Source organism: Rhinopithecus bieti, unplaced genomic scaffold, assembly GCF_001698545.2.
Source record: "Rhinopithecus bieti isolate Rb0 unplaced genomic scaffold, ASM169854v2 scaffold_4640, whole genome shotgun sequence".
NCBI lineage: Eukaryota > Metazoa > Chordata > Mammalia > Primates > Cercopithecidae > Rhinopithecus > Rhinopithecus bieti.
In genome coordinates this window covers 409196-426037 of record NW_016804643.1, presented here as the reverse complement: position 1 = coordinate 426037, position 16842 = coordinate 409196, and the positions used below count along the sequence as shown (strand labels likewise).

The window sequence follows — 16842 nt, the reverse complement described above, 5'->3', positions numbered from 1 at the left end:
GTAGAGATGGGGTTTCATGTTGGCCGGGCTGCTCTTGAACTTCTGACCTCAGGTGATCTGCCCGCCTTGGCCTCCCTTAAGCACTCTTAAGAGTTAGCTATCATTTTAAGAATCCATATCACTTAATTTCTACCCCACCCCCCAACTTTTTTGTATAGCCAGAGCTGCAGGAATTGGTATGAAAACATTTAAAACTTTATGCAAAGGAAATTTGCTTCTAGCCGTCATTTCTTACTGTAGCTCTAGACCTAGATTCCCAACAGTTGATGGAGATATCTCCTAATTATGTTACACATCTCTCCCAAACCAAATTTACTATAATCTTATCTAAGCTCTATTGTTTTACTATTAATACTAGTAATCTTTATTCCAGTGACTCAGGTCAAAATCTCACATTATATTTACAGACGTTGTAGATTTCATCTTTAGGAATTAAATGTGGGTCTCTTTTATATCTTCCATGTTTCTTTTTAAACGTATAGAATACAGCTATAATTGTTTTAATATTCTTTTCTGCCAATTCTAACATCTCTGTCAGTTCTGGGTTCAATTGACTGATTTTTCTCTTCATTATGAGTCATTTCTTTGTTCTTTTGCATGTCTGGTAATTTTTTGATTGGGTGCTGGATATTTTTGTATTTATAAATATGCTTGAATTTTGTTTTGGAACACAGTAAAACTATTTGGAAAATGTTTGATGCCTTTAAGATTTGTTAGATGAGGCCAATAACTTAATCTTACTACTGAGGAAAGACGTTTTTGAGTACTCTACCCAATGTCTCAGGAATTACGAAGTGTCCAGTTCGGCTGATAGGAACAGGCACCATTCTTGGTCTCTGTGAATACTTGGTATCATTCTCTCTAATCTTTTTGAGTAGTTCTTTCCCTATCCCTGGGTACTTTCCTCACGTACATTTGGGGATTAATACTCTCCTAAATACTTGAAGAGGACTCTCTGCAGCTGTCTGGAGTTCTCTGTATAGCTCTTTCCTTTCTAGTATTCTGATCTGCAAACTCTAGCTACTCCATTTTTAAAAAACAATCACACATTTTCAAGCCTGCATAAACTATAAAGAATAGCAGAGTTTTCTAATTATGAAGGGGTTAATTACTAAGCGATTGAATTATAAGCTTATATGGAAGGATTGTTTTAGTACAGAAATGGACTAAGAATTTAGAGATGAATCATATCACACAGTGATTAACATTTTTCTAGATTTATTTAGCAGTGTCATAATTTCACTTTTATATTTGAGTATATGATTATTTGATTAATATTTTCTACCCTCACTCCTCTGGATTATGGGCTCTACAGGGGCAGGTACTTTATTTTTCCCCTCTTGTTTTGTGTCTCTAGTGTAAACATGGAGTTTGGCACATGTTAGGAATTTTTAAAGTTTAAAAATTTTTTTTTATTTTTGAGACAGAGTCTCGCTCTGTCACCCAGGCTGGAGTGCAGTGATGTGATCTCAGCTCACTGCAACCTCTGCCTCCTGGGTTCAAGTGATTCTGCTGCCTCAGCCCTCTGAGTAGCTGGGACCACAGGCACATACCACCACACCCAGCTAATTTTTGTATTTTTAGTAGAGATGGGGTTTCACCATGTTGGTCAGAATGGTCTCAATCTCGACCTCGTGATGTGCCCGCCTCGGCCTCCCAATGTGCTGGAATTACAGGCATGAGCTACCGTGCCAGGCCACATGTTAGGAATTTGATAAATATTTGTTAAGTAAATGAATGAACAAGTGGGTGATTTCTGCTTTACATGATGGAAGGCTAGGTAACTAACCAAACTGAAAGCTGAAATTAGAGGAAACTGCAAGATTGCTTTGAATCAAAATAGATAAAAAACGAAGATTTCCAGAACACATAAGACAATTGGGGGAAGACCAAGTAAAATCTAAAAATAATTTACTTTTGTGGGGTTACTGCTTTACAGGTATCTTATATTGGAGAAGGCATCAGATGAACTTGTTGAACGAAGTCACATTTTAGTAGCTTTTCTATAAATGCTTGACAAGAAAGGAAAATAATTTAACAGAAGATAATCCAAATCTTTCGTAAGTTAATCCTCTAATGTACTTAAGTTTTAAGAGAAAATATACTATTTTTATGCACCTAGTAATGTGGCTTCTTCATAGTATTTCCTAGAGTAGGCAGTACTACCATTTGTGCAGGTCCTGGGTCTGTTTGCCATGAGAGCCATTTCTCATTCTTCCACTGTTTTGCTGCCCATGACAGGGAGGCTGACACTTGCAGTCTGCATTTCCAATTGCTTGTCCCCTGGGGAAATCCTGGAAGTTGGAGGGCAAGGAAGAAAGCAGCTAGGTTATTTCTTCCCTACTCTCTTTGCATTGGGAAATGATTCTGACAGTGGCTGTATTTCCTCTGTGAGTCCACCTCTCACAGGACAGTCCTGCTATAACTCCAGCTTCCATCTGGAGGTATTGCTTCTTCTCTTTGCCCTCTACCCTACAGGTATAGCAGTTTCCTCCTCTGCTAATCTTTGGCTGTCTCACTGTCCCCGTTTTTGGCTTCATGTTTTTTTGTTTTTCTTTTTTTTGTCAATGCTGTAGCCAATTTCCTGCATTACATTCTATGTGTTATATAGGGTTGTTTTTGTTTTCCTGGTTGGACCCCCAATGACAGACTATTTAATTAAACCTATGCTACATTATATGAAATACCATATTTGTTTGCATAATTTAGCTGATTGTTACCCACGTATTTTTTTGCTTAATACTAAAACTGTGGAGCAGTGGCTAGGGATAGGCAAAAAGGAGGTATTTCTTAGACAGTGGAAATTTGGATAGTTGTTGCAACATAAGGCATTTCTCCCCTTTCCCCATGCTTAACAATTTGTATGATAATCTGAGTAGACTCATGATAAAACTGAGTTATTGTTATTTTAAAAGTTAGCGTAAACGTTTCTCTACCGTTTTACAATTTACAATTCCATTTATTGACATTATTTCAGTTTTTCCTATCATGACGGTACCTTTTGATAGGGCATATAAACTGTATCCCAATTTTTCAGATGAGGAAGCAGTCTAATGAAGATTAATAAATTTTACTTAAGATGAACAGCTAGTGAATGGCAGAACTGGTTGGTACTTAAATCTTTACCTTTTAACTTCTAGTCCAAAGTTTCTATTGTACTAGATTGCTTTAAAAAAATGGCTATGAGAGTTTGATTCATCTCATTAAAATAATAGGAATAATAAACAAGTTAGAAGAGGATTAATGGATAAACTGCTTGAATTTGATATATTGTTGGAGAAAGAGGGTAGGAATAGAGAGACTAATTAATATTTATTGAGTGCCTGCTAGGAACTAAGACAGTGAACATAAAGTTATTTGATTCTACAGTATTATTGTCATTGTCTTTATAAATTGAAGCTTAAAGAAGTTATATAAGTTTTTCACAGTTGGATATAGCTTTCCAGTTTCAAAGTTCAACTCTTTCTGTTGTTCATAGTGTTGTGACTGTATAATTAATGGTCTAAATTGGGATGCTTGTGAGAAAAATAGGAGGCTCTGTCAGTGAGTACAATAGACAATAAGTGCACATACCAGGGCTTTCCTAGACAGACTGGGATGTATGATCAACTCCATTTTGAGAGTCTTTATAGATCTGGAATTTGTCCTGATGGACAAGACCTGCCAGGATCAATTAAGGAGAAAACTGCACTTTGAAAATATTTCTGATAATCAGGGCTAGTGGAGAGGGATATATGGAAGGGGGAGATTTATTAAATAAATTAGATAACATTTCTGATGCTCTCCTGTTCTGTTTTATGTATGCAGAATTTGATGATTGGTACTATGCACTTAATCTCATGTTTTATTTTAAGATTATTCAATGTAGAGATTGTGAATTTTGTATACTCACTTTCCTACTAAGGAAATGAAAGTAGATAGATTCTGCTATATTACGGAGTTTTTTCAAAAAACAGATATTATGTACCTGATTATTATATACATAATAAAAATAAAGTTACGTGAGTGGCATCCTCTAGGGTAAGATGCATAAGATACTAACATACACATGCACACGCACATGCACACACCATGCACACGAATGTGTGAATACTAATGCTTGGTCTGTTAAGCATTCACACAATTTGATATATCAGACCGAGCGTTAGTGTTTACACAAAGAATCTCTACAAATCAGTTTTTAAAAGTCATCAGAGCAGCAAGAGATATGAATTTTAATGGCCAGTAAATCCACACCAAAAGGCTCAAACTACTAGTGTTAAGAAGCTACAGCTTCCTTACTATCCTTTATGAGATCCCGCAAGATCTGGCTTCTTTCCATCTCCTTAAACTCGTTTCATAACATTGTTTCCTCTCGTTCACCATACTTAAGTTCAACCTACCTCCTTTCCACTTTCAAATGTGCTGACCTCTTTCCTGTTTTCTGCCTGAAACAACTCATCCTGGCATTTAAAAAATTTGTTTCACAGCATGATCTCTCATCATTTTATTCGTTTGTTTGCTTCTTCATTTTCTGTTTCTCATTTGAAGCTCTATGAAGTTAGGGACTTTATCTTATTTTCCACTCTATCCCCAGTGCCTTGTTCAGTGCTTGGAACATACTAGAAACGCAAAATACGAGATGATAACAGTGCCTGTTATTGATTACTGAGAGAACTGTTAGACATTTAGTTGAAGGTTTTCTACACAGTTAGGAACTGAATAGGAGATCATGTTTGGCCCCCATATTCTGCCCTATCCTCCTTGCCTCATTCTATGTCTAATACATTCTCAATCAAATAAGGTTAGCATAATCAGGAAATCGACCAAATACCAATATAAAACCAGATGTCTGTCCTTAAGATTTTCAAATAGAAAACAAATTAACAGACTACACACTAGTTGAAAGTAATTGTTTATAGTCATTATAATGGTTGGGTCCTTCTGAAATGAGAAAATTCAATAAACATGTGACTTTGATTTTTTTGTGTGGTTAATCTTCCACATAGTGCCTAATTGCTGTCAAATCTTTTAGCTCATTCTGGATCCTATGTTACTCCTAATGTTTACCCATATGGTTTTGTTTAGATATTATTCAGATGAACAAGATGGGGCAATGATTTCAGTTTCCTGTATGACTTGATAAAAATTATATAAGAACGCATTGGTTTGCCTTTTTTTTCCCTGCAATAAGAGTTCCATCCAAGGGAGTGAGCCAGAAGTCACATACCACCTTTGTCCCCCTGTTAAATGTCATTTTCTTCCTTCCTAAAACCTTTCTTTTGACAGTCAAACTTGGTTTTATATCCTTTTAACTCCCCTGATTAGGTAAAGAAAATAAACTAGTGTTTGTGTGTATGCAAGCCAACCCTGTTGAAGGTGGCTGTATCAGATGCTTTAATAACGGGGTCCCCAACCCCTGGGCTTCAGACTGGTACCAGTCCATGGCCTGTTAGGAACCAGGCCACTCAGCAGGAGGTGAGCGAGCATTACTGCCTGAGCTCTGCCTCCTATCAGATCAGTGGCAGCATTAGATTCTCACAGGAGCACGAACCCTGTTGTGAACAGTGCGTGTGAGGAATCTAGGTTGCGTGCTCCTTATGAGAATCTAACTAATTCCTGATGATCTGAGGTGGGACAGTTTCATATTGAAACCATCCCCTTGTCCCTGGAAAAATTGTCTTCCACAAAACTGGTCTCTGGTGCCAAAAAGGTTGGGGACTTACTGCTTTACCGTAATTCCTTTGTACCTCTTATGGCACATTTTAGTTATTTGTTATAGTTTTTTCTGCCCATATTAGATTATGAATCCTTCTAGGGCAGTGTAGGTGAATTTCATTATTTGTTTTTAGGAACCTAATACATATTTGTTGAAGAAATAAAAGGAAAGATGGATGAGTAGTAGGTACCTTTAACGTCGTCCTGCAATTTCCTTGTGTATGAAAGGAAGGGAGATGAATTTTATTTTAAAGAATCTGAGAATAAAAGCCTCATTTTTCCTCCTCCATTAAGATTTTTAATTAAATTAAATTAACTGATTAATTTATTTTTTAGAGATAGGGTCTTGCCTCGTTACCCAGGCCAGAGTGCATTGGTGTGATCACAGCCTCAAACTCCTGAGATTAAGCAATCCTCCTGAGTAGCTGGGACTGACTGTTGGTGTATGTCACCACCCTGGCTAATTTTCTTTATATTTTTAGTGACAGGAGTCTCACTGTGTTGCCCAGTCTAGCTTTGAACTCCTGATCTCAAGTGATCCTCCCACCTTAGCATCCCAAGTAGCTGGAATCACAGGCATGAGGCACCACACTCAGCCCATTGAGTTTTAAAACCTCCCTAATGACAGATATAACAGTTGGAGAATTCTGTTAAGGTTTAATGACAGTGTTTTATATCATGCCCAGATGGAGCTAAGCAAAATAAATAGATTTAACTGTGTTTATACTAAGTTGCACAGCAGGTTTTGGATTCTAAAAAGCATTTAATAAATTGCTGCCTTTATTCTGTCCATTTCATTATTGTTTATAGTTATGAAATTTAAGAATAACCAGGGGTTACTATAAGGGGATGCATTTATAATGTGTTAATTATTATATAGCTTAAAGAAGATGACTAAATAAACTAAATTTAAGATATTTCAGTATATAAAATGGCTCTTGAAGTCCCTGACTTAAATGAAAAAATTTTATATATCTTTCATATTCTCAGAATGGCACAGAGAAGACATAAAAGAGTAAGAACATGGACTCGTCACATAAACATTTTTAATAAAGATTACATCTTTGTACCTGTAAATGAGTCGTAAGTATTTCAGATTATTTAAGAACATATTGGAAAGAATTCAGAAAAAAAAATTTATGGTATTTTAGATTCATAATCAGTAAAATTATGGGCACATACATCTCAGGTATTATTATTATTTATTATTTTAATAAAAGTAGGCTTAGGCATATGAATTCCTTATTTTGGATTTTGGTTTGACAATGGTTATGTTGTAAAAAGTAAGTAAAAAAAAAAAAATAAAGATGACAAATGACCACAAGACTATAATGACTGAGACATTGAATGTTTTTTTGGTTTGGATTAAAGAAAAAAATTTTTCTAAATAAAAAGAAACATTTTTGATTGAATTTTCAAATACTAAGAAACAAAACTCTTCGGCGGGGCGCAGGGTGGGCTCAAAGCCTGTAATCCCAGCACTTTGGAGAGGCCAAGACGGAGCGGATTCACGAGTCAGGAGATCAGAGACCATCACTGCGCTACACACGTGAAACCCGTCTCTACTAAAAAATACAAAAAACTAGCCAGGCGACGGTGGCGGGCACCTGTAGTCCCAGCTAACTCGGGGATGCTGAGGCAGGAGAATGGCGTAAACCCGGGAGGCGCGATGCTTGCCAGTGAGCTGAGACCGGCCACTGCCACTACAGCCTGGCGATGGAGCGAGAAAACTCTGTCTAAAAAAAAAAAAAAAAAAAAAAAAGAAAACAAACTCTTCAGGCAGCAGAGAGAAAGAGAGAGAGAGAAAGAACTAATCCGCGTGCTTTATTAGGCAGGCCCTTATAGAAACACTGATTGTATGAAAGTAAATTAATTTGAATTACTCATCTGTTACCCTAAATAGTGTTACTTATGCCTTAGTAACTGGGATATTTAATTAGCGTGTTGGTCATGTATGCTCTATTGTTACTAATGAGATTCACAGTTGGATGTCTTCAAAATTAAATAGGAAATATCTATTCTCACTTGCTCAGATGGTATCCTAGAGATATATTATATGATTGTTTAGACTTTGCATGGTATTAAGATTGTACGGTTCTTTTTCAACAGGTCTCACTGGTATCTCGCAGTCATTTGTCTTTCCCTGGTTAGAGAGCTGTGTATTGAAGATTCCACAAAACTGTATCCCAGCAGTCCCAGCTCAGCAGTCCCAAAAGGACGACAAACAATAGATGACATCCATAACGTAGATGGTGTTTTTAATAATGATGACGATAATATAAATGGTTACAGGCAAGAAAATGAAGTTAATAGTAGTATAGTTATTATATTATCATTAAACCTACTTTGCAGAGAATAAAAAATCTGAAATTTTTAATGATAGACTCAATGTATAGACAAAACTATAATTATGAAGTTGTAATGGGGGCAAGTTTTATTATGGCACTTAAAAATTACACTTATCGATCTTATGAAATTTTCAAACATACAAAAAATATAACTATATGGACCAATATCAATACCTGTTCACCTTGGATTAAGAAATTCTAAACTTTTCCTACGTAACAATAATAATGCTCCTCTGTGGACCCACTCCCATTCACTTTCTTTAGATCCAGAAAGTAACCCACTACCCTAAATGTCTATGTTTATTCCATGTATTATTACTTTATATCCATTGACATTTTTTGCTTGTTTTAACTTAAAAAAGATTGACAGATAAAAATTGCATGTATTTCTATGTACAACATCCTTTTTTTTTTTTTTTTTTTTTTTTTTAAGAGTTTTTAAGAGACGTTGTCTTGGTATAGTGCAGTGGCTCAATTATAGCTCACTGCAACCTCGAACTCCTGGGCTCAAGTAATCCTCCTGCCTTACCCTCCTGATTAGTCAGGACTACAGGGTTGCACCACTTTACCTGGCTTATTTTTAAATTTTTTTTTTTTGTGAAGATAGGATCTCACTATGTTGCCCAGGTGGGTCTGGAACTCCTGGCCTCAAGCAGTCCTCACACTTCAGACTCCTAAAATATTGGGATTACAGGCGTGAGCCACCACACGTGGCTACTGCATGATATTTTGAAATATATATACATTGTGGAATGACAAAATCTAGCTAATTAATAGTATTATAACATTTTAAAAAATACGCTAGGTTTGCTAACATGACTAAGAATTCATGCCATTGATTTCCAGGCAATGCTTGAAATCCCCCATTTTTACTTAATCTAATTTCTTGTAGACTCTGTTAATTTGGTTAGGTAATATAGGATCTCTTATAATTCTTCCACGAGTTTTCTTACAAGCCAGAATCTAAAGTAAATAAGCCTACTTTCTTTGAGAAAAAAGTAACAAAATTAAGTGTTTTGTAGCTGTAGCCTAGGCAGTAAGCTGATTGAAAAATAGCTGTTACCATTAATACTGGCCAAAACTGATGTGGGGAAAAAGACAAACTGATGAAGCAACTGATTACGTTTAATTTTCTTGAAACCTCTTAAGCCTCAGATGTGTACTTACACAAAACTGTATGGTTATAGTTAGAAGCACCATTTAGTTAGGCAGATTAACTACCTTCTGCATTAAATAGCAGACATTTTGATTAATGAGCTGTTTTTGAATATTATCTTTTTATAGAGAATTTGCCTAGCTAACTGGTATTTCAGATCATGGCTGGGGTTTACCTGTTATTTGATAACAGCCAACCGTTGTCAGTTTTATCTGTTGATTGAATTTTATTCATAACATTGATCATGAAAAAAATTAAATCTGAAGTATTTTTACTGTGCATCCAGTAACTGCATGAAAATTATAATTTTAAGCTTTTCTAAGTTACCTGTATAAAAAATACAATAAACATTCATAATTGCTTAATTATTTCTAACTAGATAATGATCTACATACTACTTCAACACTGTCTTTGAGTGCAGAGGATTCCCAAGTAAGTGTGTTCTTCACAGATGGGAAGGAAGAAAACTCATGAATATAATAATATTATCTATAAAACAGAGCATAGCTAGGTGGACTATACTGGCCCATCATTAGATTGTGCTGCTTTGTGATTCTTTGACAGTTTTTGTGGGGCTGGGGAAGAGAACAAAATACGTTATTATTCTTATATCTGTTTAGCTTGCTTTAACTTTCTAGATTATTTAGTAGTTTATCTGATGTTCATCTTGGTTAACTACTTTTCTAATTTCTAAGGATCAGATTTACTTTTATTCTTTTTTATGTCAGTAATTTTTTGAACTTAGGTAATTAATCCTCTTAAGCACATTGTATATTCTACTTTATTTTCTTTCTTCCTTGTCTTTTTTTTTTTGTGATGGAGTCTTGCTGTCGCCCAGGCTGGAGTGCAGTGGTACGATTGCGGCTCACTGCAACCTCCCCCTCCTGGATTCAAGCGATTCTCCTCCCTTGGCCTCTCGAGTAGCTGGGATCACAGATGCCCACCAGCATGCATGGCTAATTTTTGTATTTTTTTTTTTAAATAGAGATGGGGTTTCACCATGTTGGCCAGACTTGTCTCTCACTCCTGACCTCAGGTGATCTGCCAAAGTGCTGAGATTAGAGGCGTGAGCCACCGAGCCCTGCCAGAAAATTCTTTGTAAAAATCATTCAAGGTAGACTCAAAGTGAATCCGTGTAACTCCTTAGGCTAGAACAGTTACCATTAACTCTTCTTTATTTGGAGCTCCAAACTGATCTGCATAGCCTAGGTTCAGTGTTCTAAATTGATTAAGATTGCCATTTAATGATTTTTTTTTTTTTTTTTTTTTGTATGTACAAATAGCAGCAGACTCCGTGGCACAGGCCTATGTCTTTACTGTCACTGATATGAAGTGTCACTTCTTATGGAGGAAGGTTTCCTTTCCTGCTGTCACAGTGGCAAAACAGGAGCGTTTCTTCTTGCCTCTAGGGCCAGATTTCTCAAATTGAGTTTGTTTGGATATTCATTCTAAGACACAGTTCATGATAAGCAGGATTCCAAGGTCAATTAAGTTGGGCAAACTTTGTATACTCTGTCTTAGAGAGCCATTGTGTATATTAGAATAATAAAGGCACTGAGAAGGTCTGCATTAAATAAATCTGTTTAAGTTTGATCTGTGGTTTCTCAAACTTATGAAGAAAACAAATAACATCAACAAAACAAAATTCCCCATCCCTTTTCCCTTATAGATTAAGGTTAAAGGGATAATCTTAACCTAATATAGAGTAAGGTTCTGCATCTTATGCTTCAAAGGGAAGAAATGTGTCCCTACTGACATCATAAATTGGCGAATGTATGTAAAGACACGTTAAATTAACTTGTTTATCTTTGCTGAAGATAATAACTTGGAATGGAAGTAATTAAAGTTCCAGATTGCTTTTTAGGACAAGTTAAAACTCCTTAACTACTTGAGACTGCATGTAAAAGTATATAGCCTACTGTTTTAGCAGTATAATAAAATCAATACATTTATGGAAAATAAAGTTAGCTCACTTTTGATGATGAAAATAATTATTATTTGACATTTTAATTTCAAAGTTTGAAACACTTTAAAGGAGTAACTGAATAGTAAGTTATTCAAAATAGCTTTAATTGCAGTCATAAAAATTTATGTTATTTCAGAATACCGAGTCGAATATGTCAGTACCAAAGAAAATGTGTAAAAGGTAGGTACATGCTGCAATAAATAATACAGTTTTTTGAGGTATTTAGATACACTTTATATACAAGTATGTAAATCTTGATTTTGTCCTTTGCTTTTCATAGGCCATGTATTCTTATACTAGACTCCTTGAAAGCTGCTTCTGTACAAAACACAGTTCAGAATTTAAGAGAGTAAGTAATGACAGTTTTACCATTCAGTCTGTTATCTAAATCCTCAGTAATTTTGAAGTTACCTTCAGAAATATTGAAAAGACTATATCAGGAATTATATTTTATTATCTATTTCAACAAGCCTTATAAATTTAATCAGTAATCTTAAGTATTAATATTTCTAAAGGATTACATTAAAGGTAAATTCAGAATTTGTATTCATAATTGAACAGAAAGTATAGTTTTACAAAGAAGCATTGCATTGATGATCAAAAGTACCACTTTAGAAAAAAGTAGGAACTCTTTCACATTTGTATCATTATGTGTATATGTATGTGTAATTTTGTAATTTACTGTAGTACTTGGAAAAAACTAAGAAACTTTTAAAATGATTTCCTAGTTTACTTTGTTGAGTTGTGAAAGTTGAGTTGTTGAAAAAAGTCTAGCTTTTAGTTTGAAAATCACATTACATATTTTCTTTAAAGTAGCACTTGAGAGCCTCAAAATGTAGGTTGCACTGGTAAAATTCAGTCTGGAAATTTGGCTTGAGACAGCACATCTGGCAACAAATGTTTTTCCGCCTTTGTGAAAATGTTGCATACTGATAAAGAGATGTCTACTTTAGTCACTCTATTTGTTGATTATTTCAGGTATTTAGAGGTCGAGTGGGAAGTTAAACTAAAAACTCATCGTCAATTCAGCAAAACAAACATGGTGGATCTATGCCCTAAAGTTCCTAAACAGGACAATAGCAGTGATTGTGGAGTATATTTATTGCAATATGTGGAAAGCTTCTTCAAGGTACGTGAAGCTATAAATAAGTTTGTAATTCACGATTACCACCATGCAGTCACAAGTTACTGAGTGTAATAGTCCGGTCTCATGCTGCTAATAAAGACATACCTGAGACTGGGTAATTTATAAAGGAAAGAGGTTTAATTGACTCACACTTCAGCATGGCTGGGGAGGTCTCAGGAAACTTATGATCATGGTGGAAGGGGAAGCAAACATGTCCTTTTTTACATGATAGCAGCAAGGAGAAGAATGAGAGCTGAGCGAAGGGGGAAGCCCCTTATAAAACCATCAGATCTCATGAGAACTTACTATCATGAGAATAGCATGGGGGAAACCGCCCCCATTATTCAGTTACCTCCTACCAAGTCCCTCCTACCACAGTGGGGATTATAGGAACTACAATTCAAGATGAGATTTGGGTGGGAGCACAGCCAAACTATATCACTGGGCGAGCGAAGAGGCAGGTAAATGTTACAGGTAATCAAGATATTTTTTAAAGAGAAAGAAATAGAACCACAGGTGATCCAGATACTGTAATTAGTAGATAAGAACTTTAAAATGATTTGATTAATAGGTTAGAGAAGGTAAAGCCAAAGATGAAACAAAATGAATGAAGACATGGAGTATACAAAAAAAAAAAAAGAAAAAAGCAAATAGATGTTCTAGAGCTGAAGATGTGTAATGATATATCTGAAATTAAGAACTTATTGGACGAGTTTAATAGAGGACTAGATACAGTAGAAGATAGGATTAGTGAAATTAAAGGACAATAAAGTATCCAGCGATAGCCCAGAGAGAAAAAAGAATGTAAAGAAGAGAGCAGAGCTTAAGAGACAAATATGAAACAGTATAATTTACTGTTTGAAAGGTATAATTTACATGTTATTGGAGTCCCAGCAAGATTGGAGAGAAAGAGAATAGGGCAGAGACAGTATTTTAAATAAAATTTTCTAAAATGAAAAGATCTGTTTATTCAGAAAACTATAGCTGGAGAAGTACAATGACAAACATAGGTGTTATTTTCTAGTTCACAGAGACTTTGTAGGAACTGTAGCAGTATTAAAAATGAAATTTTAAATAGCAAGGAATCACTCTTTGCTTTTTGAACTGTCAGCTCATTACTTCAGTCATTACCACTATTATTTACAAAGATGGGTCTAATAGCAGGATGTCTTTGATCAGAAGTCGGCTTGGAGGATGCTTAACGGTACTTAGAAAGCATGAGAGTTATAATATGCAGCTACAACTTTTTGATGTCTTTAATATGAGAGAGGAAGGATAATATATAGTAAAATACAGTACACATTTTGGAAATCATTAAATATCTATTAGGTTGGGTTTTTTCCTCCCTTTTTTATTCTACACTAGAACTTCATCATTGGGTGTCAGGTTCTGGCCCTCTCATAGCCTTTCCAAATAGATTTGATTTTGTGTTTTGAATATCCAGATTGCCTTATTACATAATGTATTCCGAGTTTGTTTGTCACATAATTCTACTTTATGTAGCCCAGTCAATAGAATATACATCTAATACAGGATGAAGCACCATGTAAGATTCCTGGGAAAACCCTCAAAAATCTAAGCCTCGTGTTCTGTAAATTTGGTGCACTAATATAAGATAGCTTAGATTTAAAACATGGGCTTAAGGCACATTGCTCAAAACCTATGGGACTTTGTAAGTAAGCCCTAATAAAAATAATATTACTTCTAATAAAAATATTGGCACAGTAAATCTCCACTAGCATTTGCTCCTGGACTCACAGTCAGTCCATCCTTTCAACCATACACCCTGGGCTCTTAATTCCTTCTTCAAGATGTAAGTCCTTCTTACCTCTGGCTTCTAATAATTTTACCAGGTGTATAAACATATGCTAAGGATAGCCCTTTTCAGATTTTTTTTTTTTTTTTTTAAACACGGGGGAAACGTCCTGTGGTTGCAATTTGCGATTTCCTGGTTAAGCTTAACATCATTGAAACAGCAGTGATTCTTGAAGCCATAAGTCAGCTATTTCTTACACCGAAAGAAGGCACTTTGCAGGATTTTCCATTTTTAATCTGAGATTTTTCATTAACTACTAAGGCTTTCTCTTTAATATTTCAAAATCTTAACATGTTGGGGAAAGTTGTGATAAAACCAACTTCATTCTGAATCATTCTTTATTTACCAATTCTGTTTGTGCTAATTCACTTAAACATACATTGTAGCAGAACAGAGTATTTAATTTTGATATTTAGAAGTTAGCAATTTGATAAAAATGTTCTAAAATTGATTGTGGAAGTGGTTACACTGTGAATATACTAAAATGCTCAATTGTATGCTATTGGTGAATTGTATTATGTGAATTATATCTTAATATAATTGTTATTTTAAAAAAGTTAGCAATTTGTCATTTCTTATAAAAATGAAGTTAAGACAAATTTGAAATTATGCTGCTAAAGTGATTGCACTCTTTTTTTCCTCTCATTAGGATCCTATTGTTAATTTTGAACTTCCAATTCATTTGGAGAAATGGTTTCCTCGTCATGTAATAAAGACCAAACGGGAAGATATTCGAGAGCTCATCTTGAAACTTCATTTACAGCAACAGAAGGGCAGCAGTAGCTAGTTAATCTGTACAAACATGACACAGATGTTCTCTAAGATTACTGGAAAGCCTCTTACCAGCATTTGTGTTAGCCAGCTCACAGAGAAGAAAATAACTTGCAGTAGTTTTATAATAAGTCATTGGAACATTATTTAAAATACATAGGATATATTATTAGAATTGTTGGGATCTTATAAATGGAGTGGGAATGGGGGTGATAAAGATAAACTTATTAGATATAAATTAAAATTTTATAAATATTTCATATTTTTCTGAGTAAATATGCTTGGATTATACAATAGCATATGTAATATGGGAATGTTTTGTAGATAATAAGACTTACGTGATCTGTACTTCCACATGACTGGGTGTTGAGGGGAGTTAAAGCCTCCCTGGTGCCAGCCCCCAGTGCTTGTCAAATTTGTTGGCAAGTCACATCATATTGTAATTCTATTCTTTGCAGCTCAAGCATGCAGTATGAATACTGTGTATTTTTAAAAAAAGAATTTAGTATCAAGGCTTCAGAAAATGCCATTTATGGCATCCCTTCTGTATGTAACAAAAGACATTCTTAATGTTAGGAAGATTATAAAATTCGCTCTTTTAAAGTGCAGCTTATTATTTTCAATTGCTAAATGCGATTACTCTGCTCTATTTTTTTTCTCATTTCTTTTGATGTCATATGTGAGCATCCTATAATTTAGTTCATTTGTTCAGGGTAAAATCTGAAACAAAAAATTTTACCTGTGCAAAATAGTTTTAAAAAATTATCCATGTAGCTCAACTTGAGGTACTGCTATATAAATATTCACTCTTACATTATCACGGAATTTATGTATAGTTTCTGTAATATAGAAGATAAAATTGGTGTCCTCATAACTTTAACAAAGAAAACCCTCAGTCCTATTTATTAATGGTTAGAATTAAATATATAATTTTATAGCTCAATTTACCCAATATTCATTTGCAAAGCCAGATTGCTCTTACTGCTTTTATATTTTTAAATTGTAGCTTTTAGAGACCTATGATCCTCATGGAACTTAATTTTTTATTAAATATTCAGGTAACAGTTCTGAATTCATGTGATAATGGTGGCATTGTGTATGATTAAGCACTTCAGAACTTTCTAATGTTATCAGGAGTATTTTGAGGGAGATATGATTATACTGTATTTTCTCAGATAAGAAAAATTTTTTAAAAATATTATTTTAATCTGTTTTAAGCATCTCTTAGATTTATGTTATAACTATGTAAAGCAGTGAAGCAAAGGCAATTTAAGATAAAGCTAGAAAGTCTGAACATTTTATTTCAAAATCATATGAATTGAGGTTGTCAGTTAAGCCTCAGTATTCTTAGCTTTTGATTTTGTCACTATCTTTATATTATTAAAGATATTTGTCTTTTGGATATTTCATATAAAGATGGCTATAGTTACATATTTCATTCCCAATTTGTGTGTGTTGGGGGGTACTTTTAAAGGTGACTATTGTTTTGTACATCTAATTTTGGGAAAGCAAGTCTATAAGTCATCTTGTGATTTCTTAACGTTTTTGTTTGTATGTTTTTCAGAGATACCACTGTCCTTTATCATGTTTTGAAGATTGTTTAAAATTCATTTTCCTAAATTAATATGCAAATAATGTTTTGAGGATATCAGTGTTTTATATTAAACATATTTCCAATTCATTAAATTGAGGTGTAATTTTTTTCCTTAAGAAACATGAGTTACTGTTAGAAATAAATTTCCAGTTGTATGCTGCTCTGTGTATATTGTGAAATTGATGCTTATATTAATTTTTCTTCATAGTTTAATAAGCATATAGTTTATTTGAGTGTCATTTCAGTTCAGGGAAATTATTTTAGCATCTACTACTAGCAGGCATTTTGCTAGGCACAAAAAGTGAATGATAGCTTTTGTTCCTGAGTCATTTATGGACATGTGAACATTTTAAATATTTTCTGGTAAG

At 34.5% G+C, this 16842-nt stretch overlaps 1 protein-coding gene across 1 annotated transcript in view; it reads left to right on the top strand.

The window, feature by feature from the left end:
• The window catches only part of SENP7 (SUMO specific peptidase 7), a 180749-nt gene extending 164115 nt beyond the window's left edge, over nt 1-16634 (top strand). Inside the window, 10 exon segments of the mRNA XM_017869509.1 lie at nt 1940-1999; nt 2001-2060; nt 6688-6780; nt 7807-7834; nt 7836-7923; nt 9575-9633; nt 11304-11347; nt 11448-11516; nt 12146-12296; nt 14759-16634. Of these exon segments, the coding sequence (XP_017724998.1) occupies nt 1940-1999; nt 2001-2060; nt 6688-6780; nt 7807-7834; nt 7836-7923; nt 9575-9633; nt 11304-11347; nt 11448-11516; nt 12146-12296; nt 14759-14896 (790 nt within the window). The 3' untranslated portion in view covers nt 14897-16634.
• Nucleotides 16635-16842: the final 208 nt, after the last annotated feature.